At 45.0% G+C, this 26,406-nt stretch overlaps 1 protein-coding gene across 2 annotated transcripts in view; it reads left to right on the top strand.

Moving 5' to 3' along the window:
• Window positions 1-26,406, top strand: part of plekhh1 (pleckstrin homology domain containing, family H (with MyTH4 domain) member 1) — a 73,173-nt gene that overhangs the window by 41,554 nt on the left and 5,213 nt on the right. Inside the window, exons 13-30 of one of the 2 annotated variants that reach the window (XR_008086305.1) lie at window positions 198-337; window positions 430-540; window positions 661-747; window positions 5,184-5,345; window positions 6,349-6,429; window positions 8,449-8,628; window positions 9,998-10,109; window positions 11,669-11,781; window positions 14,523-14,699; window positions 14,914-15,011; window positions 15,380-15,557; window positions 15,961-16,116; window positions 16,625-16,722; window positions 16,886-17,027; window positions 17,172-17,356; window positions 17,567-17,696; window positions 20,182-20,265; window positions 21,970-22,085. Coding sequence is in view for 1 of the 2 variants with exons in the window: in XM_035743567.2 (XP_035599460.2) it covers window positions 198-337; window positions 430-540; window positions 661-747; window positions 5,184-5,345; window positions 6,349-6,429; window positions 8,449-8,628; window positions 9,998-10,109; window positions 11,669-11,781; window positions 14,523-14,699; window positions 14,914-15,011; window positions 15,380-15,557; window positions 15,961-16,116; window positions 16,625-16,722; window positions 16,886-17,027; window positions 17,172-17,356; window positions 17,567-17,696; window positions 20,182-20,265; window positions 21,939-22,085 (2,381 nt within the window). In the remaining variant the exon portion in view is untranslated. Of the gene's footprint in view, window positions 1-197; window positions 338-429; window positions 541-660; window positions 748-5,183; window positions 5,346-6,348; window positions 6,430-8,448; window positions 8,629-9,997; window positions 10,110-11,668; window positions 11,782-14,522; window positions 14,700-14,913; window positions 15,012-15,379; window positions 15,558-15,960; window positions 16,117-16,624; window positions 16,723-16,885; window positions 17,028-17,171; window positions 17,357-17,566; window positions 17,697-20,181; window positions 20,266-21,938; window positions 22,086-26,406 lie in introns of both variants that reach the window. The other variant, XM_035743567.2, reaches the window with a different exon arrangement.

Below are 26,406 nucleotides of genomic sequence, written 5' to 3' on the forward strand. Positions count from 1 at the left end.
TTACATGTAAACTAATACTAAACTAGTACTTACATGTAAACTAGTACTAAATGAGTGCTTGGCTAGCTAAGCATCTAAGGGACCATACAGCAACATCCTGAGGACCAGTTGAGAGCATGTCAATAAGTCCATCAGCTGTCGGTCATCTGAGTCACCTGTCTGTCAATTTGTTGACCTCTGACCTTTGATTTCTCCAGGTGTGTCCATGTCGTCCATCAGCTCTGAGAGTGACTACGCCATCCCACCTGATGCCTACTCCCTGGACTCTGACTACTCTGAGCCGGAGCACAAAGTCCAGAGAACATCCTCATACTCCTGTGAGAGCCTGCGAGAGCCCGTGAGTGTCCATTTACCGTACAATACAATGCAAAAATTAAACAAAATCATACCATACCATACAATATAATAATGCTGGAAGTGACCATACAGGAGATGCTGGAGAAGTCAGGGTACCTGCTGAAGATGGGCAGTCAGGTGAAGGCTTGGAAAAGACGCTGGTTCATCCTGAGGAACGGAGAGATACTCTACTACAAGTCTCCTGTGAGTCGCCACACGTCACCACTATGTGCTTTTCTGACAGAATTACTTCAACAATAGCCTGGTCCCAGATCTGTTTGAGCTGTATTGCCAACTCCTATGGTCTTCCTCGTGGTCTTTCAGAGCGACGTTATACGGAAGCCTCAGGGTCAGATGGAGCTGAACTCTTCCTGCAGGATCGTCCGTGGAGAAGGAGCACAGACATTCCAGGTGAGTGATATTGAAGAGGGACTGAAAACCAAGATTTTGGTTCTGGTTCCGAGAGCACCTCTACACACGTACACATGCACACACACTAACCTACCACCATTACCAAACTGGGTCAAAGAGAAAGGGCAGCATTCCTCTAGAGGGGCTTAACATCATAAGGGATAGCATTGCAGGGAATGGAATGTTGTGTTCTAAAGCTGATTCTCATCTGTACTGATCTGGTGATCTGGTGTGTTTGTTTGTGTGTCTGCTGTGCGTGCGTGTATGCGTGTATGCGTGGCGTGCATCCGTGTGAAGAACGCCGATGGAATGTATAGCGGCTGTTTTTTCGGGCTCCTGACCAGTTCTGCTATGTTGTGTGGTTTTTTTTTGTGCTGAAATTAACAAGTTTTTTACATAATGTTTCCACCATCATTTCCTATGACCAAGAATAGCTTCTGGAAATCAGAACAGTAATCACTAACCTAGATTCGGATGGCAATTTCTACTTCAATGAGTCGGCGGCACAGGACATACTGCTCACCCCGGATCAGTTCCTAGTCTCTGACACTCGGAAGGGAAAGAGACGGCGATATAGGGGCAACGTGTGGGTACCCTGATGAACTTGTGGGTACCCTGATGAATTTGTGGGTACACTGATGAACTTGTGGGTACCCTGATGAATGTGTGGGTACCCTGATGAACGTGTGGGTACCCTGATGAATGTGTAGGTACCCTGATGAACGTGTGGGTACCCTGATGAACGTGTGGGTACCCTGATGAATGTGTGGGTACCCTGATGAACGTGTGGGTACCCTGATGAATGTGTAGGTACCCTGATGAACGTGTGGGTACCCTGATGAACGGTGTAGGTACCCTGATCAGTGTGTGGGTACCCTGATGAATGTGTGGGTACCCTGGTGAAAGTGTAGGTACGTGTGGGTACCCTGATGAACGTGTGGGTACCCTGATGAACGTGTGTGTGGGTACCCTGATGAATGTGTGGGTACCCTGATGAACGTGTGGGTACCCTGATGAATGTGTGGATACCCTGATGAATGTGTGGGTACCCTGATAAATGTGTGGGTACCCTGATGAACGTGTGGGTACCCTGATGAACGTGTGGGCACCCTGATGAACGTGTGGGTACCCTGATGAACGTGTGGGTACCCTGATGAACGTGTGGGCACCCTGATGAACGTGTGGGTACCCTGATGAACGTGTGGGTACCCTGATGAACGTGTGGGTACCCTGATGAACGTGTGGGTACCCTGATGAACGTGTGTGTGGGTACCCTGATGAACGTGTGGGTACCCTGATGAACGTGTGTGTGGGTACCCTGATGAACGTGTGGGTACCCTGATGAATGTGTGGATACCCTGATGAATGTGTGGGTACCCTGATGAACGTGTGGGTACCCTGATGAACGTGTGGGCACCCTGATGAATGTGTGTGTGGGTACCCTGATGAACGTGTGGGTACCCTGATGAATGTGTGGATACTCTGATGAATGTGTGTGTGGGTACCCTGATGAACGTGTGGGTACCCTGATGAACGTGTGGGTACCCTGATGAACGTATGGGTACCCTGATGAACGTGTGGGCACCCTGATGAACGGCAGCGAGTAAGTGTTGCCGAATGTACAATCACACGGGACAAGCTGGACAAGCTCTATCCTATCAACGGGACCTGAAGAACTGTAATATCCTATGCTTCTCGGAAACTTAGCTGAACAAGGACATGGATCATGTTCTAGCTGGTTTTTCTATGCATCGGCAGGACAGAACGGCAGCGTCGGGTAAGCTCAAGGTGGGTGGTGTGTGTCTCTTTGTCAACAACAGTTGGTGCATAATCTCTGATATTAAGGAAGTCTCGAGGTTCTGCTCACCTGAGTTAGAATACCCCATGATAAATTGTAGACCATACTATTTACCAAGAGAGTTTTCATCTATATTTTTCATAGCTGTCATTTTACCACCACAAACCGATGCTGGCACTAAGACCGTACTCAACAAGCTGTATAGGGCCAAAAACTAACAACAAAATGCTCATCCAGAGGCGATGCTCCTAGAGGCCGGTGAGGTAAAACTTAAATCCGTTTTACCTCATTTCTACCAGCATGTCATCTGTGCAACTAGAGGCGAAAAATACTCTAGATCACCTTTACGCCACATACAGTGATGCATACAAAGCTCTCTCTGACCATTACTTTATCCTCCTGATTCCTGCTTAAAAGGAAATCTCAAACAGGAAGTACCAGTGACGCGCTCAATACAGAAGTGGTCCGATGATGTGAATGCTAAGCTCCAGGACTGGAATATGTTCCGGGACTCAGCCGATAGCATTGAGAAGTTTACCACATTAGTCACCGGTTTCATTAATAAGTGAATTGATGATGTCATCCCCACAGTGACCGTTTGTACATATCCCAACCAGAAGCCATGGATTACAGGCAACATCCGCACTGAACTAAACTAAAGGCTAGAGCTGCCACTTTCAAGGAGCGGTACACTAACCCGCACGCTTTAAAGAAATCCTACTATGCCTTCCGATGAACCATTTGAAGGCAGCGTGTCAATAAAAGACTAAGATCAAAATCCTACTACACTGGCACTGACAATCGACAAATATGGCTGGGCTTGCAAACTATCACGGTTACAAAGGAAAACCCGGCCGCGAGCTGCCCAGTGACCTGAGCCCGCCAGACAAGCTCAATGCATTCTATGTTTGCTTCGAAGCAAGCAACACTGAACCATGCATGACAGCACCAGCTGATCTGGATGATTTTATCATCAAGCTTTCCGCAGCCAATGTGAGTAAGACCTTTAAACAGGTCAACATTCACAGGGCTGGATCAGGGTGCGTACTCAGAGCATGCACTGACCAGCTGGCAAGCATCTTCACTGACATTTTCAACCTCTCCTTGACCCAGTCTGTAATACCAACCTGTTTGAAGCAGATCATCATAGTCCCTGTGCACAAAAACGCCAAGTTGTCTAAATGACTATCGCCACGTAGCACTCACATCTGTAGCCATGAAGTGCTTTGAAAGGCTGGTCATGGATCACATCAATATCATCATCCCAGACACCCTAGACCCACTCCAATTCACATACCGGCCCAACAGATCCACAGATGATGCTATCTCTATTGCACTCCACATTGCACTGTCCAACTTGGACAAAAGGAACACCTATGGGAAAATGCTATTCATGGACGACAGCTCAGCGTTCAACTCCATAGTGGCCTCCATGCTCATCACTAAGCTAAAGACCCTGAGACTGAACATCTTCCTCTGCAACTGGATCGTGGATTTCCTGACGCGACGCTTATTCCTAACACGCCATGCTTATTCCCCTCCTGTACTCCCTGTTCACCCACGACTGCCTGGCCGTGCACGACTCCAACACCATCATTAAGTTTGTCAATGGCACAACGGTGGTAGGCCTGACCACCGACAACAATGAGACCGTCTATAGGGAGGAGGTCACAGACCCCTGGCAGTGTGGTGCCAGGACAACAACCTCTGCCTCAATGTCTCAATGTCAGCAAGACAAAAGAGCTGATCCAAACATACCAACATGATCCAAACATACCAACACAGTCGTGAAGAGGGCACGAGGGCCTCTTATCCCGCAGGTGGCTGAAAATATTTGTCATCAAAAAGTTCTACAGCTGCACCATTGAGAGCATCTTGACTGGCTTCATCACCGCTTGGTATGGCAACTGCTCGGCATCCAACCGCATGGCTCTACGGAGGGTAGTGCATCACAGAGGGTAGTATATCACTGGGGCCAAGCTCCCTGTCATCCAGGACCTTTATAACAGGTGGTGTCAGAGGAAGGCCCTACAAATTGTCAAAGTCCCCAGCCACCCTAGTCATATACTGTTATCTTGGAAAGCAGTTAGCGATGCACCAATTCTGGAACCAACAGAACCCTAAACAGCTTCAGTTAACCAAATAGCTACCCGGATAATCGGAATTGACCCTTTTTGAACAAACTTTGTTGACTCATCACAGACGCTGCTGTTTATTGTCTGTCACTTTATTCCTAGTTATAGGTACATTTATACCTCAATTACCTCGTACCCCTGCACATGGACTCAGTACTGGTACCCCGTGTATATAACCAAGTTATCATTACTCATTGTGTATCTATTATTACTTTTATTATTACGTGTTTCACTTTTAAATGATTGATCTATTTCCTTTCTCTCTGCATTGTTGGGAAGGGCCCATAAGTAAGCATTTCACTGTTAGTCCACACCTGTTGTTAATGAGTCATGTGAAAAAATGTATTGTATTTGATTTGATTTGTGCGCCTGTGTGTGTGTGTGTGCTTGCTTACAGGTACGTGTCTGTGCCTACCTGCTTTCACAGGCACACTTTTACCGGCATGCATTCACACTCAATAATGCATTTCTCTCGTATTTTATCCATCTCCTGTTCTAATCAGTTGATAACGGAGAAGAAGACGTTCTACCTGACGGCTGACTCTCCCAACATCTTAGAGGAGTGGATCAGAGTTCTACAGAACATTCTCAAGGTCCAGGCCAGCAGCCCCGTCCCAATGGAGACCACTGCAGCCAAACCTACTGTGAAGGGCTGGCTCACTAAGGTCAGGGGTCAATGCATCACTAGGCTGGAGGTGGGGCCTAAGATATGAGGGTTATGGAGATGAGAAACAGACAGCATGTTTAAGGGGATTGGCTTGAGCAAGGCGACTTATCTTGATCACATGATGGGCGGTTCATTGGGATGTAAAGCAGGATGGTTTGTAGATCACAGATTCTGGATACAGCCTTGCTCAGGCGATCCTTTCAAACACACAGTTGTCATGGAAGCTTTTAACTTGTCTTTTTAACGGGAGACAATACAGAACAATACAGCTATTCTCGCCCAACATAGAGAGAGACCTGTTATATCAACCATATGTTTCATACTGGGACACAGGAACGTTTAAACGAACCATTCTTTCGACTGCAAGTCACAGTTTGACAGAAGGCTTTCACTTTCGGCAAGATTGCTGGAAAGCTCATTTGCGTTGGGACACGGCTATGGTTAGCACCCCTTACTGGTCAGGGTATGATGGAATGTTTGAGTGATATCCTCCCTTTCACTCCATCCCCCTCTGGCTCTTTCTTGTCTCTCTCCACTGAGGTGTATCTGTCAGTATGGTTAATACAGGGGGCTTGGCAACCTTCTAACATCAGAGGGGTGTCTGTTATGGCTGACTGACAGGTGAAACCTCCCTCTGCTCTTCCTTTAAAGAGGCTTTGATCTCGACACGATGACGTTGTACACCTCAGAGCTCTATAGTTATGTACTGTTGGTTCACTACCTCTCTCGCTGCATATTTGACCTTTGACCCCGATGAAGAGATGTACAGCTGGGATTATGAGTCATGATGACATGTGGCCAGGAATCCACAGACACACATACACACCCACTCTCTAGTGCCACCTGGTGTTCAAAGGAGAAATATGCGATTCAGTCAGTGGTTAATGAGTGTATGACCCTCAGTACTTTCTCCTCGCTCTCTTTTTCTCTTTCTTTCTTTCTTTCTTTCTTTCTTTCTTTCTTTCTTTCTTTCTTTCTCTCTCTCGCTCTCTGTCCTCTAGGTGAAGCATGGTCACTCTAAGCTGATGTGGTGTTCTCTGGTCAGCAAGGTGTTTTATTACTACAGGAACCAGGATGACAAGGTACTCCCTTCCTTTTCTCCTCATAAACTTACCCTCAAGTGTCCTCAATTGTTGTCTGTCCTATATCAGGGGTGCTCAATTTTTGGGCTTGGTAGGATGCAGGCCGAACAATAAAGGGTAAGCAAAATATTTCTACACATTTATTCAGAAAAATAAAAGGTAAGCAATAGTTTTTTAGGGTCTCGAATCAATAGCTTTTTAAAAATGTAATCATAAAATTACACTTCAAACATGAATCAAATTGTAGCCATATATTTTGACACTCTGATTACCAGTATTAAAGATTTATTCACATTTTTACAATTATAGTATAGAAACTGCAACAACGTTTCTATGTTCATAAAACTAAAAACAACTGTAGCGTTCAAGTTGAAGGTGCTACACACAGGATTTTGTATAATGTTTGCATTGTAATTTCAGAAAATGTCCATAATGTATCAGGCGCTAATAGTGGAATGATAGTGTTTCACAGTATCACTTAACCGCCATTGTTGTGATTGGCTTGTTGATTTCTCTCGCGGGAGCAGCATCCGTTGTAATAATAATAATAATATATGCCATTTAGCTGACGCTTTTATCCAAAGCGACTTACAGTCATGTGTGCATACATTCTACGTATGGGTGGTCCCAGGAATCGAACCCACTACCCTGGCGTTACAAGCGCCATGCTCTACCAACTGAGCCACAGAAGGACCCAAAATGGGATGTCAAAATGGGAAACCGTTCCGACTTTGTGGCTGGGTTATCTGGTGAAAGTCTCTGTCATTTCCTGGTTGCTAAAATTCTACACTGTTCGCTCAATTTCAGTTTGTGAGAAAACGAGCACTGAATAGTGTAAGGAATCATTGTGCTGTTTAAATCACTGTCGAATATCTTTCCAATAACAAAACAAATGTGTTACTACGGCTGTTTGAAGCACTTTTGGTCCACCAGCTTCAAACAGCTTTAAAAACAATATTTTCAGTCGTTGAAAATATATTTCATAGCGGTTTAGATAATATGGCAGGTAGCCTGGTGGGTAGGAACTCTGGGCCAGAAACCAAATGGTTGCTGGATCAAATCCCTGAGCTGACAAGATAAAAATCTGTTGTTCTGCCCCTGAGCAAAGCAGTTAACCCACTGTTCCCTGGGCGCTGATGATGTGGATGTTGATTAAGGCAGCCCCCGCACCTCTCTGATTCAGAGGTTAAATGTGGAAAATGCATTCAGTTGAGTGACTAGGTATCCCCCTTTCCTTTCACTACACCATTCAGTGCTTGTTTTTTTTCCCACATAAACTGAAATTGAGCGAAAAGCTTAGAATTCTAGCAAACAGGAAATTAGTTATTTCCACTAGATAACACAGCCACATAGTCAGAACAGCTTTCCCATTTCGACAACAGATGCCACTCCGGCGGGAGAAATCAATAGGTGAATATCCCAGCCAATCACAACAATGGAGGCTAAGTTATACTGTGAAACACTATCATTCCACTATTACTGCAGATATATTATGGACATGTTCTGAAATGCAAAAATTCTAAACAATCCTATGTGTAGAGTTGCACCTTTAATGTCCTGCAATTCCACATATTTTGCCATGGGATGGAGTTTTGTTTTTGCAGTTTTGATGCCAATTCCCTGCATTTCTACATATTTTGCCATGACTTATGCCATGTTCAAATGATATCTGAGTGAGAGTGACTAAGAAAGTAAATCAATGGGGGCCCCCTGGAGGTCAGGACCCCTGGGCACATGCTTTGGGTGCCCGGTCAGTAATTCAGAAATGATTACTACGAGGCTTAGATAGCTGGCTAGACTAACTTATCTAGAAAATGTTAGCTGACATGGGCTAATTGATTGACTGTCAGTGACTGACATGACGTGAGGAACACTGCTGATGCACTAGCACGTGTATTTGTTTTTTGGTCGGGGGCCCCTTAGTGGTCCTGGAGGGCCAAATCAGACATCACCCTAGTTTGGTTGGCTCTGCTCTATATCATATTTGAATATATTCCCTAATGTGTATGTGCGTGTCAGCTCCCCCTAGGCCAGCTGCGGATTCGTGAGGCGGCGGTGGAGGAGGTGGACAGGTCATGTGACTCGGATGAGGACTACGAGGCCAGTGGGCGTGGCTTCTTGTCGTCCCACTGTACCCTAGTGGTGCACCCCAGAGAGCAGAGCCCCACCTACCTGCTCATAGGCACCAAGCAAGAGAAGGTACAGCACTCTAAAACTACACCACCCATACACCCCCTCACCTACCTGCTCATAGGCACCAAGCAACAGAATCTGCAGCACTCTAAAACTACATTACCCACACACCCCCTCACCTACATGCTAATAGGCGCCAAGTAAAACTCCACACTAACCCTAACCTATGACCTCTTCCTATGGAGGTAGATAAGTGCCAGTATTATGTAAATAAGTACAGTGCAACTCACAATATTTGTAAACAGGAAACACAATACTCAAATGTAAATCGCAATCCACAGACAAATCAAATCAAATGTGATTTGTCACATGCGCCGAATACAACAGTGTAGACCTTACCGTGACAAGTGTACTTACAAGCCCTTAACCAACAATGCAGCATAGTTTGAAAAGTAAGAAAATATTTGCACAAAACATTTATAAAAAATAAAATAAACTAAAGTGTAAAAAAGTAACACAATAAAATAACAATAACGGGGCTATATACAGGGGGTACCGGTACCGAGTCAGTGTGCGGGGGTACAGGTTAGTCGAGGTAATTGAGTTAATATGTACATGTAGGCAGGGTTAAAGTTACTATGCATAGATAATAAACAGCAAGTAGCAGCAGAGTAGAAAAGGGGGTCAATGCAAATAGTCCAGGTAGCGATTTGATTAGCTGTTTAGCAGTCTTATGGCTTGGGGGTGGAAGCTGTTAAAGGAATCTTTTGGACCTAGTCGTGGGCATCCGGTAATGCGTGCAGTAGCAGAGAGAACAGTCTATGACTGAGCTTTGAGGGCACTATGGTGTTGAATGCTGAGCTGTGGTCAACGAATAGCGTTCTCACGTAGGTGTTCCTTTTGTCCAGGTGGGAAAGGGCAGTTTGGAGTACAATAGAGATTGCGTCATTTGTGGATCTGTTGGGGCGGTAGGCGAATTGTAGTGGGTCTAGGGTTCCTGGGATGATGGTGTTGATGTGAGCCATGACCAGCCTTTCAAAGAACTTCATGGCTACAGATGGGAGTGCTACGGGCCGGTAGTCATTCAGGCAGTTCATTTTGGCAGTTAGCTACCTCCATATTATAAACTGGGTGGTTCGAGCCCTGAATGGCTGACAACCGTGGTATATCCGACCGTATACCATGGGGATGACAAAACGTTTATTTTTACTGCTCTAATTACATTGGTAACCAGTTTATAATAGCAATAAGTCACCTTGGGGGTTTGTGGTATATAGCCAAATACCACGACTAAGGGCTGTATCCAGAATATCCCTTAGCGATGGTATATTGGCAATATATACCACACCCCCTCCGGCCTTATTGTTTAAATATAATACACGGTCACACTTTGGCACTTACCTATCTCCATTCTTTCCCATTCATTCCTGTCCAGGACACCTGGCTGTATCATTTGGCGGTGGCAGCGGGCAGCAGTGCCAGCTTCAAGGTGGGCACAGAGTACGAGCAGCTAGTCGGGAACCTACTGGACGTAGAGGGTGACCCAGGTAAGACATCTACAGTCACCAAATCAGTCAGTCGGTCAGTCAGCCATCCAATCAATCAAATCAAATCAAATCAAATCAAATCAAATTTATTTATATAGCCCTTCGTACATCAGCTGATATCTCAAAGTGCTGTACAGAAACCCAGCCTAAAACCCCAAACAGCAAACAATGCAGGTGTAAAAGCACGGTGGCTAGGAAAAACTCCCTAGAAAGGCCAAAACCTAGGAAGAAACCTAGAGAGGAACCGGGCTATGTGGGGTGGCCAGTCCTCTTCTGGCTGTGCCGGGTAGAGATTATAACAGAACATGACCAAGATGTTCAAATGTTCATAAATGACCAGCATGGTCAAATAATAATAAGGCAGAACAGTTGAAACTGGAGCAGCAGAACAGTCAGGTGGACTGGGGACAGCAAGGAGCCATCATGTCAGGTAGTCCTGGGGCACGGTCCTAGGGCTCAGGTCCTCCGAGAGAGAGAAAGAAAGAGAGAATTAGAGAGAGCATATGTGGGGTGGCCAGTCCTCTTCTGGCTGTGCCGGGTGGAGATTATAACAGAACGTGGACAAGATGTTCAAATGTTCATAAATGACCAGCATGGTTGAATAATAGTAAGGCAGAACAGTTGAAACTGGAGCAGGAGCATGGCCAGGTGGACTGGGGACAGCAAGGAGTCCTCATGTCAGGTAGTCCTGGGACATGGTCCTAGGGCCCAGGCCAGTTGAAACTGGAGCAGCAGCATGGCCAGGTGGACTGGGGACAGCAAGGAGTCATCATGTCAGGTAGTCCTGGGGCATGGTCCTAGGGCTCAGGTCCTCCGAGAGAGAGAAAGAAAGAGAGAAGGAGAGAATTAGAGAACGCACACTTAGATTCACACAGGACACCGAATAGGACAGGAGAAGTACTCCAGATAAACAAACTGACCCTATCAGTCAATCAATCAATCAGTCTGTATGTCTGACATCACAAAATATGACACACGAGAGGGCTACTGACTAACAGCAGTTTACCTTAAAAGATCTGTATCAGATGCCAAGGATCCAAGGATTTAGTCAGGGGCTCTTTAATGTTATTTTCAACCAGAAGGACTGACTATTGAAACGTCTTTATCCAGTCGTCAATCTGCAGACAGTGTTTATGACTGGGCTCTAGTAGGGCTGTTCCTGGTCAGCTGTTGCACCACTTGAGTTTGTAACCCAATCTCTCTATGTGTGTGTGTGTGTGTGTGTGTGTGTGTGTGTGTGTGTGTGTGTGTGTGTGTGTGTGTGTGTGTGTGTGTGTGTGTGTGTGTGTGTGTGTGTGTGTGTGTGTGTGTGTGTGTGTGTGTGTGTGTGTGTGTGTGTGTGTGTGTGTGCGCGTGTGTGTGTGCGTGTGTGTGTGTGTGTGTGCGTGTGTGCGCGTGTGTGTGTGTGTGTGTGCGTGTGTGCGTGTGTGTGTGCGTGTGTGTGTGTGTGTGTGTGTGTGTGTGTGTGTGTGTGTGTGTGTGTGTGTGTGTGTGTGTGTGTGCGTGCGTGCGTGCGTGCGTGTGCGTGTTTGCGTGCGTGCGTGTGATTGTGTTCTCAGACTCTGCGTTGTGGAGGAGTGAGTCTCTATGTTTCTGTAAAGACGGCCTGCGCTCCCCTCTCACCACTCTACCCTCTGAAGCTCTGCAGACTGAAGCCCTCAAACTCTTCAAGGTTGGTCCCTTCATCTCTCTCTCCTCCTCTCCTTTGCTTCCAACTTCCTTCACTTCCTTTCTTTCAGTCCCTTTGCTTTCTCTTCCTTTTTGTATTTCCTCACGTCCCTCCTCTCTTTCGCCTCTCCTGGCTGCATTCATGTCTACTGCTCTGACTGAGGCTCCCAGCCCTTCTGTCTGTCTGTTTGAGGCATCCCTCCTTTTCGTCTCATGGCCCCCTACTCCATGGCCCTCTACCCTACCGTCGCTCAGAGATCAAAGCCTCACAGTAGGAGTCTCGGGCTCATTAGAGCGGTAATGGGGGTGATCATCTCATCTGATTGAATGGACCCTTTCTTCTTGTACTTGTCCTTGTTGGGCGGTAGATGGATGTAATCGAATGAGGGGGGAGTGTGACAGACAGACAGACGGCACGGTGAATGTGAGAAGTAGTTGGGAGAAGGGAGTGGGACAGGGACGGGGGTAATAAAGTGGATCTGGAGGAGGATGGACCTTGATCTTGATGTATCCTGTTCCTCTCTGTTCAACCCGGCCGCCCAGTCCGCCTCCCCCCTCCCCTTCTCTCTATGCTTTACTGAGCTTTCCCTCTGCCCCACATTTCGGGTGGCTTTGTCTGATTTGCTGTTCCATATATAGAGGAATGGATTAATTGAGCTCACTCGCAACCCTTTAAAGTCTCTGTTCCTGTTCAAATACTTTGAACATGCACCCTTCTCGTCTGTCCTCCCCATCTTTGAAGTATAGTCCCTGATCCGACACGACTGGGTTAGTGAAAGGCCCTTTCATTTTCACAATATTCATTTATACAGTGCCTTGATCCTGATGGTGAACATTCTCTTGTTGCCCTCCAGCCATGACATGACAGGCTTGTTTGACGGCTGCATCCTGACTTGGTTTCATTAGAATAGTAATCAGTCTCCAAGTAGGAAACACCACCATGTTGCTGCATGTTTCATTACAATTTTCTACCTGAGTTAGGTAGTCTCACAACCGTATGTATTTGCCTCCACCTGCTGGTAGGAAAGTGGTATTACGCAGACATATCATTGCAGGTGTTTTAGATTGACTTCGCGGTCTGACTGCACAGAGCCACTGATCTACAAATCAACCTTCTTAAAATACATCCAAAGTAACTACTCATTATGTGCTCAAGACTACCGATTCTACCCCTTGCTTATACCCTTAAATACATTTATTATATTGTTTCTCAACACATAAACGTCCCTTTTTCAGGACCCTGTCTTTCAAAGATAAAAATCCCCAAAACTTCACAGATCTTCATTGTAAAGGGTTTAAACACTGTTTCCCATGCTTGTTCAATGAACCATAAACAATTAATGAACATGCACCTGTGGAACGGTCGTTAAGACACTAACAGCTTACAAAAGGTAGGCAATTAAGGTCACAGTTATCAAAAACTTAGGACACTAAAGAGGCCTTTCTACTGACTCTGAAAAACACCAAAAGAAAGGTGCCCAGGGTCCCTGCTCATCTGCGTGAACGTGCCTTAGGCATGCTGCAAGGATGCATGAGGACTACAGATGTGGCCAGGGCAATAAATCGCAATGTCTGTACTGTTAGACGCCTAAGACAGCGCTACAGGGAGACAGGACGGACAGCTGATCGTCCTCGCAGTGACAGACCATGTGTAACAACACCTGCACGGGATCGGTACATCCGAACATCACACCTACGAGACAGATACAGGATGGCAACAACAACTGCCCGAGTTACACCAGGAACGCACAATCCCTCCATCAGTGCTCAGGCTGTCCTTAATAGGCTGAGAGAGGCTGGACTGAGGGTTTGTAGGCCTGTTGTAAGGCAGGTCCTCGCCAGACATCACTGGCAACAACGTCACCTATGGGCACAAACCCACCATTTCTGGACTAGACAAGACTGGCAAAAAGTGCTCTTCACTGGCGAGTCGCGGTTTTGTCTCACCAGGGGTATTGGTAGGATTCACGTTTATCGTCGAAGGAATGAGCGTTACACCGAGGCCTGAACTCTGGAGCGGGATCGATTTGGAGGTGGAGGGTCCGTCATGGTCTGGGGCAGTGTGTCACAGCATCATCGAACTGAGCTTGTTATCATTGCAGGCAATCTCAACGCTGTGCGTTACAGGCAAGACATCCCCCTCCCCTCATTTGGTACCCTTCCTGCAGGCTCATCCTGACATGACCCTCCAGCATGATAATGCCACCAGCCATACTGCTCGTTCTGTGCGTGTTTTTCTGCAAGACAGGAATGTCAGTGTTCTGCCATGGCCAGCGAAGAGCCCGGATCTCAATGACATTGAGCACGTCTGGGACCTGTTGGATCGGAGGGTGAGGGCTAGAGCCATTCCTCTCAGAAATGTCCGGGAACATGCAGGTGCCTTGGTGAAAGAGTGGGGTAACATCTCACAGCAAGAACTGGCAAATCTGGTGCAGTCCATAAGGAGGAGATGCACTGCAGTACTTAATGCAGCTGGTGGCCACACCAGATACTGACTGTTACTTTTGATTTTGACCCCCCTCGCCTTTGTTCAGGGATACATTATTCAGTGTCTGTGGAACTTGTTCAGGTTATGTCTCAGTTGTTGAATCTCGTTGTGTTCATGCAAATATTTACACATGTTAAGTTTGCTCAAAATAAACACAGTTGACAGTGAGAGGACATTTGTGTTTCTGCTGAGTTTACATGTATCACAATCATTGCAAGTAAAACCTTCTTTATCCTCTTTATCCCTCCTTTCTTCAGTCCTGTCAGCTATTCATCAACGTGCTGGTAGAGTCTCCCTCCATCGACTACCACACATCCCTTGCCCAGAATGCATTGCAGGTGTGCCTGACGCACTCCGAGCTCCAGAACGAGATGTACTGTCAGCTGATCAAGCAGACCAACCGACGCACGCCACACAACTACTCCCTCACTCAGGTATGTTAGAGACCGGAACCCCTTTCCACTTCTCAGCATGGCTGGCCTGATTACACATCCACTAAGTGTCGAAAAGCACTATCTGGTAAGCATATATCAGAGTTAGCACAGTTTGGTTCTGGTGAGCAGATCTTCCTGTCACTTGTTAAATGTTATGCTTGGTTGCTTTAGTGTTGTATGAATAGTTGTGAATAGTGTGTTCTGCTCTCCTCAGTGCTGGCAGCTGTTGTCTGTGTGTGTGGCTCTCTTTCTGCCTCAGCAACACTTCCTGTGGTACCTCAGACAATATCTGCAGCGTCATGCAGACCCCAGGTATACACAGCGATGCACGAACACACACACACACACACACACACACACACACACACACACACACACACACACACACACACACACACACACACACACACACACACACACAAACCAATCAATTAATGATAATCCACTGTCAAAGATAATCCAACTACAGAATAGTATGATCATTGTTGATGACCCTGTGTGTGTGTGTGTGTGTGTGTGTGTGTGTGTGTGTGTGTGTGTGTGTGTGTGTGTGTGTGTGTGTGTGTGTGTGTGTGTGTGTGTGTGTGTGTGTGTGTCTGTGTGTGTGTGTGTCTGTGTCTGTGTGTGTGTGTGTGTGTGTCTGTGTGTGTGTGTGTGTGTGTGTGTGTGTGTGTGTGTAGGAGTGAGGTGGGGAAGTATGCAGTGTACTGTCAGAGGTCTGTGGAGCGTACCCTACAGAACGGGGAGCGAGAGGCCAAACCGTCACGTATGGAGATCCTGTCCATCCTACTCAGGAATCCCTACCACCACTCACTACCCTTCAGCATCCCTGTCCACTTTATGAACAACACCTACCAGGTAACCTGGGGCGGCAGCGTAGCCTAGTGGTTAGAGCGTTGGACTAGTAACCGGAAGGTTGCGAGTTCAAACCCACGAGCTGACAAGGTACAGATCTGCCCCTGAACAGGCAGTTAACCCACTGTTCCCAGGCTGTCATTGAAAATAAGAATCTGTTCTTAACTGACTTGCCTGGTTAAATAAAGGTAAAATAATTTTTATTTTTATTTTTTTAAACCCACTAAACACAGACACGCAGCCAACTAGCACGCAAACAATCAAACACCTACCAAGTCAGAAAGATGGAGAGGCGCATACAAAAAGTTGACAAAGTGCAGACCACTGGACAATAAATTATGAAAAAGCACACGTTCTGTTACACCCAATCATTTAAGAAGTCACACTCTCCTCTCCCGTCCTCTAGGTTGTAGGCTTCGATGGCTCCACTACGGTAGACGAGTTCCTGAGCACCCTGACCCAGAGGGTGGGCATGAGGAAACCACACCTGTCTGGCTTCGCCCTCTTCACTGACGACCCCTCAGGGAAAGACCTGGAGCACTGCCTACAGCCCAGCGTCAAGGTCAGTGTGGACTAACATACTCTGATTATATACCTGCACATGCATTGTGGCAGTTGTTCTAATACGGCACAATCAAACCTTTTTAGTGCCAGTATAAGGCTGTAAACAGACGGGTACACTGGAATCAGAACAGGGAACAGGGAATAATGTACAAGAGAGTCTGCCCGTAGAGATAGATAGAGGACTCATCTTTTTATCGGTGCCGTTATAGCTTCTGTGACAGCATGGGCAGCGCCATTGAGGATATATATCTCCATTGTAAAGTAATCAATTGTCTTCTTCTTCGTTGGCTGATTGTGCCCAACTCGTAGGAATCCCCACCCACGTGACTACTTTAAAATGGTGGAAGCACTCAATTTTCAACGTCCATATTATAACAGGTTTGAGCCACAGTGAGTCCTGTATCTATGTCAATGGGTCTCTGCCCGGTCAGTTTGCACAGTCGGGAAAACTCCTGGTTCCAAAGTAGAAGACAATTAACTAATTGAACTCTCACCTCTGCCAACAGATCTGTGATGTCATCTCCAAGTGGGAACAGGCCCTGAAAGAGCTGCATCCTGGGAAATATGAGGGGACACGCATCGTCCGTCTGACATACAAGAGCAGGTAGGCTTTGCCTTGTTTTAGTTCCTTGATGTGTTTCATTGTTGACACCCAAAATTGATGGCGAGGTGCAGACCAGACAATGTTTGATTTTGATTTTTACAAATACCGTATCACTCAGTGCCACACACATCATGCGTTAACCATTGTGATGTCTGTTGTGTAGGTTGTGTTTCCGGGCCCAGGCTAAAGGGGAAATGGACCGTGAGCGCCTCCTGCTGGCCTACCAGGTGAATGAAGAGGTCCACCAGGGACACTTCCCCGTCAACAAGGAGTTGGCTCTGGAAGTGGCTGCTCTCATGGCTCAGGTTGGTAGTGCTTTGGTAAGGAGAGGGGCATTATGGGAACTGAAGCACATCACGCCAAAGGTTTAAAAAAAAAATAAAATAATGGTCTAATACGATTGACTTCAAATGTGTTTTTATTACAAATCACACCCTCTCCCTCCCCAGGTAGAGCATGGTGACCTGGACCGTCCGGCCCCCTTCTCCCCCAGCAGTAGCTCCTCTCCTCAGCCTAAAGCCCAACAGAACTCCCCTAGCTGCAACTCTCCCAAAACCCAACAGATCCTCGTACAGGCCCTGGAGCGCTTCTACCCCAAACGCTACAAACAGGACTGCAGCATGGACCAATTCAGGTAATCCGCCCATACGCACGACCAGCTCAGGTGATGCATTACCCTCACACACAGATGAAGTAAGACGCAGGCTTCTACCCCACAAACGCTACTAACAGGACTGCAGCATGGGTCAACTCGGGCAATACCGGCCACGTGCACACATTATACTCAGATAAAGATGCCTATACAGACACAGACAACACTAATTATTTCTTCAACTCCCCTCAGAGACCTATCAGAGTGCCTGGCCACTAAGTGGTCAGTCCTGCGTGGCTGCAGTGCCTCAGAGTGTGTCAGAATCTACTTGACCGTCGCTAGGAAGTGGCCGTTGTTCGGTGCCAAGCTCTTCAGTGCTAAGGTACGTGGGGATGCAAAGTAGGCTGAACAACCTCTACCGCGTTCCTGAACGAGAATTCTACTGCAAGGGTCCAGCATAGTGTATCTGTGCTGTATGTTTCCAGCTTTTGCTGAATCTGTGTCTCCAGTGACGTGGAAGGTCTCTCTATAATCAAATAATGTTTCCGTCCTCTTTCCTCTTTTTGGAAGGCCAAGTGTTTCAGTATTTACCCAGACAATAGCCCATTCCTGTTGAAACCGTGAGTGGCACCGATATACATGGAGCAGGTACCGGTGTATCAAGTCTGACACCGACAGGCTCCTGAACAGCTTCTATCACCAAGCCATAAATCTGCCAAATAGCTAACAGATTTTCATCAAATCAAATTTTATTAGTCACATTGCGTGCCAGTACAGCGGGTGTAGACCTTACAGTGAAATGCTTACTTACGAGCCCCTAACCAACAATGCAGTTTAGAAAAATACGGATAAGAATAAGAAATAAAATGTGATTAAAGAGCAGCAGTAAAATAACAATAGCGAGACTATATACTGGGGGGTACCGGTCAATGTGCGGGGGCACCGGTCAGTTGAAGTAATATGTACATGTAGGTAGAGTTATTAAAGTGACTATCCATAGATGATAACAACAGAGAGTAGCAGCAGTGTAAAAGGGAGGGGGGGGGGGTAGTCTGGGTAGCCATTTGATTAGATGTTAGAAGCTGTTTAGAAGCCTTTTGGACCTAGACTTGGCGCTCCGGTACCACTTGCCGTGCGGTAGCAGAGAGAACAGTCTATGATTAGGGTGGCTGGAGTCTTTGACAAATTATAGTGCCTTCCTCTGACACCGCCTGGTAGGTCCTGGATGGCAGGAAGCTTGGCCCCAGTGATGTACTGGGCCGTATGCACTACCCTCTGTCTGAGTTGACCCTTGTACTTTATTCTCTATGCATACTCACAGGACTCACACGCCATGACACTCCAACACACACATAACATGCACACACATTTATACTGACTCTACACACATACAATCATAGTTTACGCTGCTGCTACCCGTGCTTCTACACCTGCATTGCTTGCTGTTTGGGGTTTTAGGCTGGGTTTCTGTACAGCACTTTGAGATATCAGCTGATGTACAAAGGGCTATAAAATACATTTGATTTGATCATATATCCCGATGTCACGCCCTGACCATAGAGAGCCCTCCGTTCTCTATGGTGTTTAGGTCAGAGCGTGACTAGGGGGGTGTTCTAGTCATTTATTTTCTATGTGGCTGGTTTGTATGGTTCCCAATTAGAGGCAGCTGGTAATCGTTGCCTCTAATTGGGGATCATATTTAGGAAGCCCTTTCTCCCAGCTGCTTTGTGGGATATTGTTTTTGAGTGAGTGCATGTAGCACTACGTTTGTTCACGGTAGGTGGTTATTGTTAAGTTTAGAAGAAGTTTAGAAGTTTCACTTTAAATAAATATGTGGAACTCAAATCACGCTGCGCCTTGGTCCGTCTTTCCACACAATCGTGACACCTGATGCCTAGTCACCCACATTTGTAAGTCGCTCTGGATAAGAGCGTCTGCTAAATGACTTAAATGTAAATGTAAATACAGTATCTACCTCTATCACTCCAGTATCCCTTCACATTGTAAATATGGTACTGGAACTGACATTGCATATACAAAAGGTATTTGGACACCCCTTCAAGTTAGTAGATTCGGCTATTTAGCCATACCCGTTGCTGATAGGTGTATAAAATTGAGCACGCATCCATGCAATCTCCATAGACAAACATTGGCAGTAGAAGTTCTCAGTGACTTTCAACATGGCACTTTCATAGGATGCCACCTTTCCAACAAGTCAGTCAGTAGAATTTCTGCCCTGCTAGAGCTGCTCCGGCCAACTGTAAGTGCAGTTATTGTGAAGTGGAAACATGTAGGAACCGTCTAGAAGTGGATACGGCTAACTGCTCAGCTGCAAAGTGGTAGGCCACATAAGCTCACAGAACAGGACCGCAGAGTGCTGAAGCGCGTAGCGCGTTAAAATCGTCTGTCCTCCGTTGCAACACTCACTACCAAGTTCCAAACTGCCTCTGGGAGGAACGTCAGCACAACAACTGTTTGTTGGGAGTTTCACAAACCTAAGATCACTATGCCCAATGCCAAGCGTCGGCGGGAGTGGTATAAAGCTCGAGATGGAACGAGAGACCAACTTCATTTGAATGGCCATGATTTTTGGAACGAGATGTTCGATGAGTAGGTGTCCACATACTTTTGGTCACGTACTGTAGCTTCTCACTTTCTCAGCATTCTTCTTTTTTTTTTCTTGTGTGTTTTTGTTCTACCTGATGTTATTTTTAGCGCTACATTGACATTGATTACTGCATTGTTGGGTTTTAGATGGCAAGAAAAGGCATTTCACTGTGCTTGTGCACGTGACATTAAAACAAAAACTTTAGGCTTGAGCTACTGTCTCTGTATACCATCTGTCTCTCCTCCGTCTCTGTCTGCAGCCTATACCTCCCTCGTCTGTGGAGCAGTCCCAGGTTTGGCTAGCCGTCAATGAGGATGGACTGTGTGTGCTTGACTATACCATGGTAAGTGTGTGTTTATCTACATGTTTATATGTCTGCTTCCTTAGCTCATTTACCATGGAGTAAGTGATTATTAACCGTAATCCAACCATGTGGCATTACTGGTACTAAAAGTGGCCACAAGGGGGGGGGGGCGTGTTTCGTTGCTTCAGTACCCACAGCCAGTGGTCAGAAGACCACCATCAGAAGAAAGCTCTTGAACAGATAATGACATCATATTTCAACCATTAATTACCTTCATTACACTTTTTTTTTAAGACAACAACCTTTCAGAATCCAACCAAAAGCTTTATGCTTTTGGTATTCTCTAATTCCTTTTTTAATCGGGCACAATCTTAGTTTATATTCAGAGCACTTAAGGTTTGGGGTTTCTCTTCTCTCTTTACCAGTCTGCCTGTTGCCAGACCACAGGGGCAGAAGCTTGTTGATCTACTGGTCTGGAATGATTTTCTACTGCAGCGTTTCAAACACCAGATCCCCACAGGGAAACAGAAACTGCTGGCCTACAATTTTACCAGACATGGGTTCAATTCAAATACTATTTGAAAGCATTTGAAATACTTAAGCTGGGCTTGATTAACCTGGCCTGGGTTTATAAAACCAATGAAAATGACCCAAAAGTGCAAATCCCACCCATCTGGTTCTTAAGGCAGTCTAGAGAAAAGGGCCAAAGTATTTGAAAGATTTCAAATAGTATATGAAACCAGATCTGGGTCTACCCGGAGATCAAAATGCTGACTGAGATATAAACAACGTTAAACTTAAAACACTATAATTATCTTAGCCGTATTCCTCTGTCATTTCTGGTTTGGCGTCCGTTCGTGCTCCAATACATTTACTAGTTCTTAGGGAGAAAATAAGGAAAATACACAATAAAGAAATGATGTCTGGCTGCTTCATTGGTTCATGCTCAATTTGCCTCTTGAGAAAACAATAACAAGAAACCAATTCCCAAAGAAAGGATCCTCTGGCCTGGTACCAGGAAGAGCGATGAGACAGATAACTTAAAGGACAATTCCACTCAAAAACTGTCTTTTTGGTACTTGTTTCATCAGTCCACTGTTGATACAGTCCCAAAATGTTTTGCATGTCAGCAATCAACTTTGAAAATACAGAAAGTGTCACAGTATGATGTGTTTTGCATCATCATTTTGGGACAGTGTCAACAGTGGACTACTTAAACAAATACCAAAATATTGTTTTTGAGTGGTATTTTCCTTTTAAGGGCTTTTTACACTACTGAACCGAACAAACCAAACGTGAGAAGATCAGAGTCATCAAAGTCAAAAGAGTACAATTTGTTTTCCTATTCACATACAGACAGTACCAGTCAAAAGTTTGGACACACCTACTTCAAGGGTCTTTATTTTATTTAGACTATTTTCTACATTGTAGATTTATAGTGAAGACATCAAATGCCAAGAGTTTGCAAAGCTGTCATCAAGGCAAAGGGTGGCTACTTTGAAGAATCTAAAACATATTTAGATTTGTTTAACACATTAATGGTAACTACATGATTCCATATGTGCTATGTCATAGTTTTGATGTCTTCACTATTATTCTACAATGTAGAAAATAGTACAAATTAAGAAAAACCCTGGAATGAGTAGCTGTGTCAAAACTTTTGACTGGTACTGTATTTAAACAACTGAAATAAATCATCCATTCCTTTACAGCACCTTCTGGTCATGTACTCCTACCAATCAGTGATCACGTTTGGCGGTTGCCGTGACGACCTGATGGTGGTAGTGAGCCAGACCAAAGAGCAGGGTGGAGGGAAGAAGAGTGTGGAGAAACTGGTCTTCGCTATGGCTAAACCCAAGGTAAAGATACCTAGTCGTCTCTATTGCTAAACCCAAGGTTTATTTCACATGTCTGGGAATACAGATATGCATATGTTGGTCACATATACCTTAACAAAAAGTAGGTGAGTAAATCAGAAAACCAGTCAGTATCTGGTGTGACCACCATTTACCTCATGCAGCATTGATCAGGCTGTTGATTGTGGCCTGTGGAATGTCCCACTCTTCTTCAATGGCTGTGCGAAGTTGCTGAATATTGGCGGGAACTAGAACACGCTGTCGATCCAAAGCATTCCAATCATGCTCAATGGGTGACATTTCTGGTGAGTATGCAGGCTATGGAAGAACTGGTTAGTGGTTTGTATTCATGTATGCCAAGGAAGACAGGCTTTCCCCCAAAATGTACCAAATAATTCATCTTTCGTCTCCCTGTGGTTCATAATTTTCCTTAAATTATCATGAGTCTGAATGTATCTCACTGGAGAACGCGTCCGAGTGAGCAAAACAGCGCCCCTCTGTTTCTATATGTGTAGGCCATCTATCTGATGCTGTCTGGTCATAATGAGTATGACATTGTTGCCACCCGTAGCATTGAATGCAAGGGAAGCCAGCGAGCATTTGGGATCCCTTGACAAAAAAGTATAAAATAATACCCAATCAGCGTTGAGCTAAACTGAGCGAGCTCAACTGTGAATGATCCTGGCTCACCAAAAAAAAGGGTTAAGGGAAGCCATCTTGGATTTGGCGTAACTCCTATCAAATTGCATTGAGAGCCCACGTCATGGACAGAAACAAATTGAACTGTTGCATTTCGTTGTGTTGTTGTCCTCCAGTGGCTAGCTAGCTTGGTAAAATTGGCACTTACCTATATTAGCCATGGATGGAGACAGGGATTTGGACTTACTAATTATCCATACAGGCCAATGATTATAATGGTAATTCTGATCCAATCATAAATTCATATATTGTGCCCCTGGCCTGAGAGGATGGAAGTTCAATATGTAGCTAGATGTAGAAGGCAAATGCTAACTAGCTAACGTTGCCCATGAAAGGAAGTTAGGCTGGCGACCAAACATTTTTGACAGGTAGCCGTCGACAACAACAAAAATAAAAGCGTGTACTGTGTGACAGAGTGATAGAGACCGTTTCGTCAAAATGAAGGAGAGGAGAATGGCATTGGCGTTTCTCTACAAGTAGGGTGAGTCGACATGTTTTTTTTTCTACTTACACAAATGCACACAGAAATCAGAAACATGGACAGCCACATATTTAGCTTACGTTGATTGGACTCAATTGTTTTTGGTATCTTTTCGTTGTCACTGCATTCGACTAAGCATAGTTGATATGATCGTGCTGGAATAGTAGAGGCAGCTCCTGTTTTCTTTGCGACTTGCAGTAACTCTCCGTGGTTCTAAATCAATAACGTTAGTTGTTTAGTGGTCTGAAATGTTGTAAACATTAACATGCATGACCATGCTGTAGGTCATGTAACTGTTTATTACATGCAATATGCATTGTGGCCTTCACCAGACAGAGGTTGCTCTACGGTTTTGTGATGAAACAATGTTGTGTCTTCTTATTGTGTCGGCCTATTAGACTATACACTACCGTTCAAAAGTTTGGGGTGACTTAGAAATGTCCTTGTTTTCCATGAAAACATACATGAAATCATTTGCAAAATGAATAGGAAATATAGTCAAGACGTTGACAAGGTTATAAATAATGATTTTTAGTTGAAATAATAATTGTGTCCTTCAAACTTTGCTTGTGTCAAAGAATTCTCCATTTGCAGCAATTACAGCCTTGCAGACCTTTGGCATTCACCCCAAGTTTCCTGAAGCACCTCCCACAACAGCTCAATAGGGTTGAGATCAGGTTGCTGGCCACTCCATTATAGACAGAATACCAGCTGACTGCTTCTTCCCTAAATAGTTATTGCATAGTTTGGAGCTGTGCTTTGGGTCATTGTCTTGTTGTAGGAGGAAATTGGTTCCAATTAAGTGCCATCCACAGGGTATGGCATGGCGTTGCAAAATGGAGTGATAGCCTTCCTTCTTCGAGATCCCTTTTACCCTGTACAAATCTCCAACTTTACCACCACCAAAGCTCCCCCAGACCATCACATTGCCTCCACCATGCTTGACAGATCTTTTAATTTTTTTTCTGCCCGTCTCACAAATGTTCTTCTTTATGATCCGAACACCTTAAACTTAGATTCGTCTGTCCATAACACTTTTTTCCAATCTTCCTCTGTCCAGTTTCTGTGTTCTTTTGCCCATCTTAATCATGTATTTTTATTGGCCAGTCTGAGATATGGCTTTTTCTTTGCAACTGCCTAGACGGCCAGCATCCCGGAGCTGCCTTTTCACTGTTGACGTTGAGACTGGTGTTTTGCGGGTACTATTTAATGAAGCTGCCAGTTGAGGACTTGTGAGGCGTCTGTTTCTCAAACTGGACAATGTACTTGTCCTCTTGCTCAGTTGTGCACCGGGGCCTCCCACTCCTCTTTCTATTCTGGTTAGAGCCCGTTTACACTGTTCTGTGAAGGGAGTAATACACAGCGCGTTACGATATCTTCAGTTTCTTGGCAATTTCTTGCATGAAATAGCCTTCATTTCTCAGAACAATAATAGACTGACGAGTTTCAGAAGAACATCTTTATTTCTGGACATTTTGAGCCTGTAATCGAATCCAAAAATGCTGATGCTCCAGATACTCAACTAGTCTAAAAAAGGCCAGTTTTATTGCTTTTTTAATCAGTACAACAGTTTTCAGCTGTGCTAACATAATTGCAAAAGGGTTTTCTAATGATCAATTAGCCTTTTAAAATTATAAACTTAGATTAGCTAACACAATGTGCCATTGGAACACAGGAGTGATGGTTGCTGATAATGTGCCTCTGTACGCCTATGTAGACATTCCATTAAAAATCAGGCGTTTCCAGCTACAATAGTAATTTACAACTTTTACAATGTCTACACTGTATTTCTGATCAACTTAATGTTATTTTAATGGACAAAAAAATTGCTTTTCTTTCAAAAACAAGGACATTTATAAGTGTCCCCCAACTTTTGAACGGTAGTGTATATCACGGCCGCAAGGCATATGAATTAACAGGTTATAGAGCAAACAATGCATTTATCACAACACATAGGTTATAATATGGCATTTTTTCTGGGTTGGCTTCCCCAGTGATTTTACCCATGTACCGCTACTGGAACCGGGACATTTTCAGTTTCCAGGAATTGTGTACAGGTCTTTTGCGACATGGTGTCGTGCATTATCACGCTGAAACATGAGGTGATGGCGACGTATGAATGGCACAACAATGGGCCTCAGGATCTCGTCGTGGTATCTCTGCGCATTCAAATTGCCATCCAATAAAATACAATAGTGTTCGTTGTCCGTGGCTTATGCCTGCCCATACCATAGCCAACCCGCCACCATGGGGCACATTTTAGATTGGCCTTTTATTGTCCCCAGCACAAGGTGCACCTGTGTAATGATCATGCTGTTTAATTAGCTTCTTGATATGCCACACCAGTCAGGTGGACGGATTTTCTTGGAAAAGGACAAATGCACAATTTGTGCACCACATTTGAGAGAAGTAAGCTTTTTGTGCATATGGAACATTTCTGGGATATTTTATTTCAGCTCATGAAACATGGGACCAACACTTTACCTGTTGCGTTTATATTAATGTTCAGTGTATTTCTATAGGTAAGACTGACAGTTTGGCTTTACCTCTGGCCAAGTGCAAGTGGTCAGTGAAAACAATTAGTGGATAATTATCGTCATGGACCACAACAGCTCTGCCAACTTTCAGTCAGTCAATAGGATCTTACCGTGCCGAAAGCCAGTGTGAAAAGTTGGTGAGCTCCTGCTATGTTGCGCGCGCGGTCCACAAGCAGCAACCAGAGGGTCATGGTTTCAATTTCGCACAGGGATCACATCACTGTACCTTAAATAGCTTTGGATAAAATCTCATATTACGTGATATAATAGCAAGGTTACCCTCCACTGCCTTGGGCAGATGTAGAAAGCAGGTTGATTCTCAATTTTATTTCATCTATTCTGCCTCAGAGGAGCCAAAGGGAGCGATTCAAAGAAACACAAATAAATGACCAGTTCACTGAAATCGTCTTTAAACGGTGATTTTGGTTTGAGCCATCAGTTGTTAATGTGTTGGGTTGATGCCTGGCCTAAGCATACAGTAGAGTCAATTTACTACTGTAGGACGTGCTAATAAGGGCCTGCTGTATTCGTGACAGGTTGCTCAATATCATGTTATTTCTATGGTTTTCTCTTTAAACTGAACTTCTAAATGTGAGCATATGGGCAT

This window comes from Oncorhynchus keta, chromosome 29, assembly GCF_023373465.1.
Source record: "Oncorhynchus keta strain PuntledgeMale-10-30-2019 chromosome 29, Oket_V2, whole genome shotgun sequence".
NCBI lineage: Eukaryota > Metazoa > Chordata > Actinopteri > Salmoniformes > Salmonidae > Oncorhynchus > Oncorhynchus keta.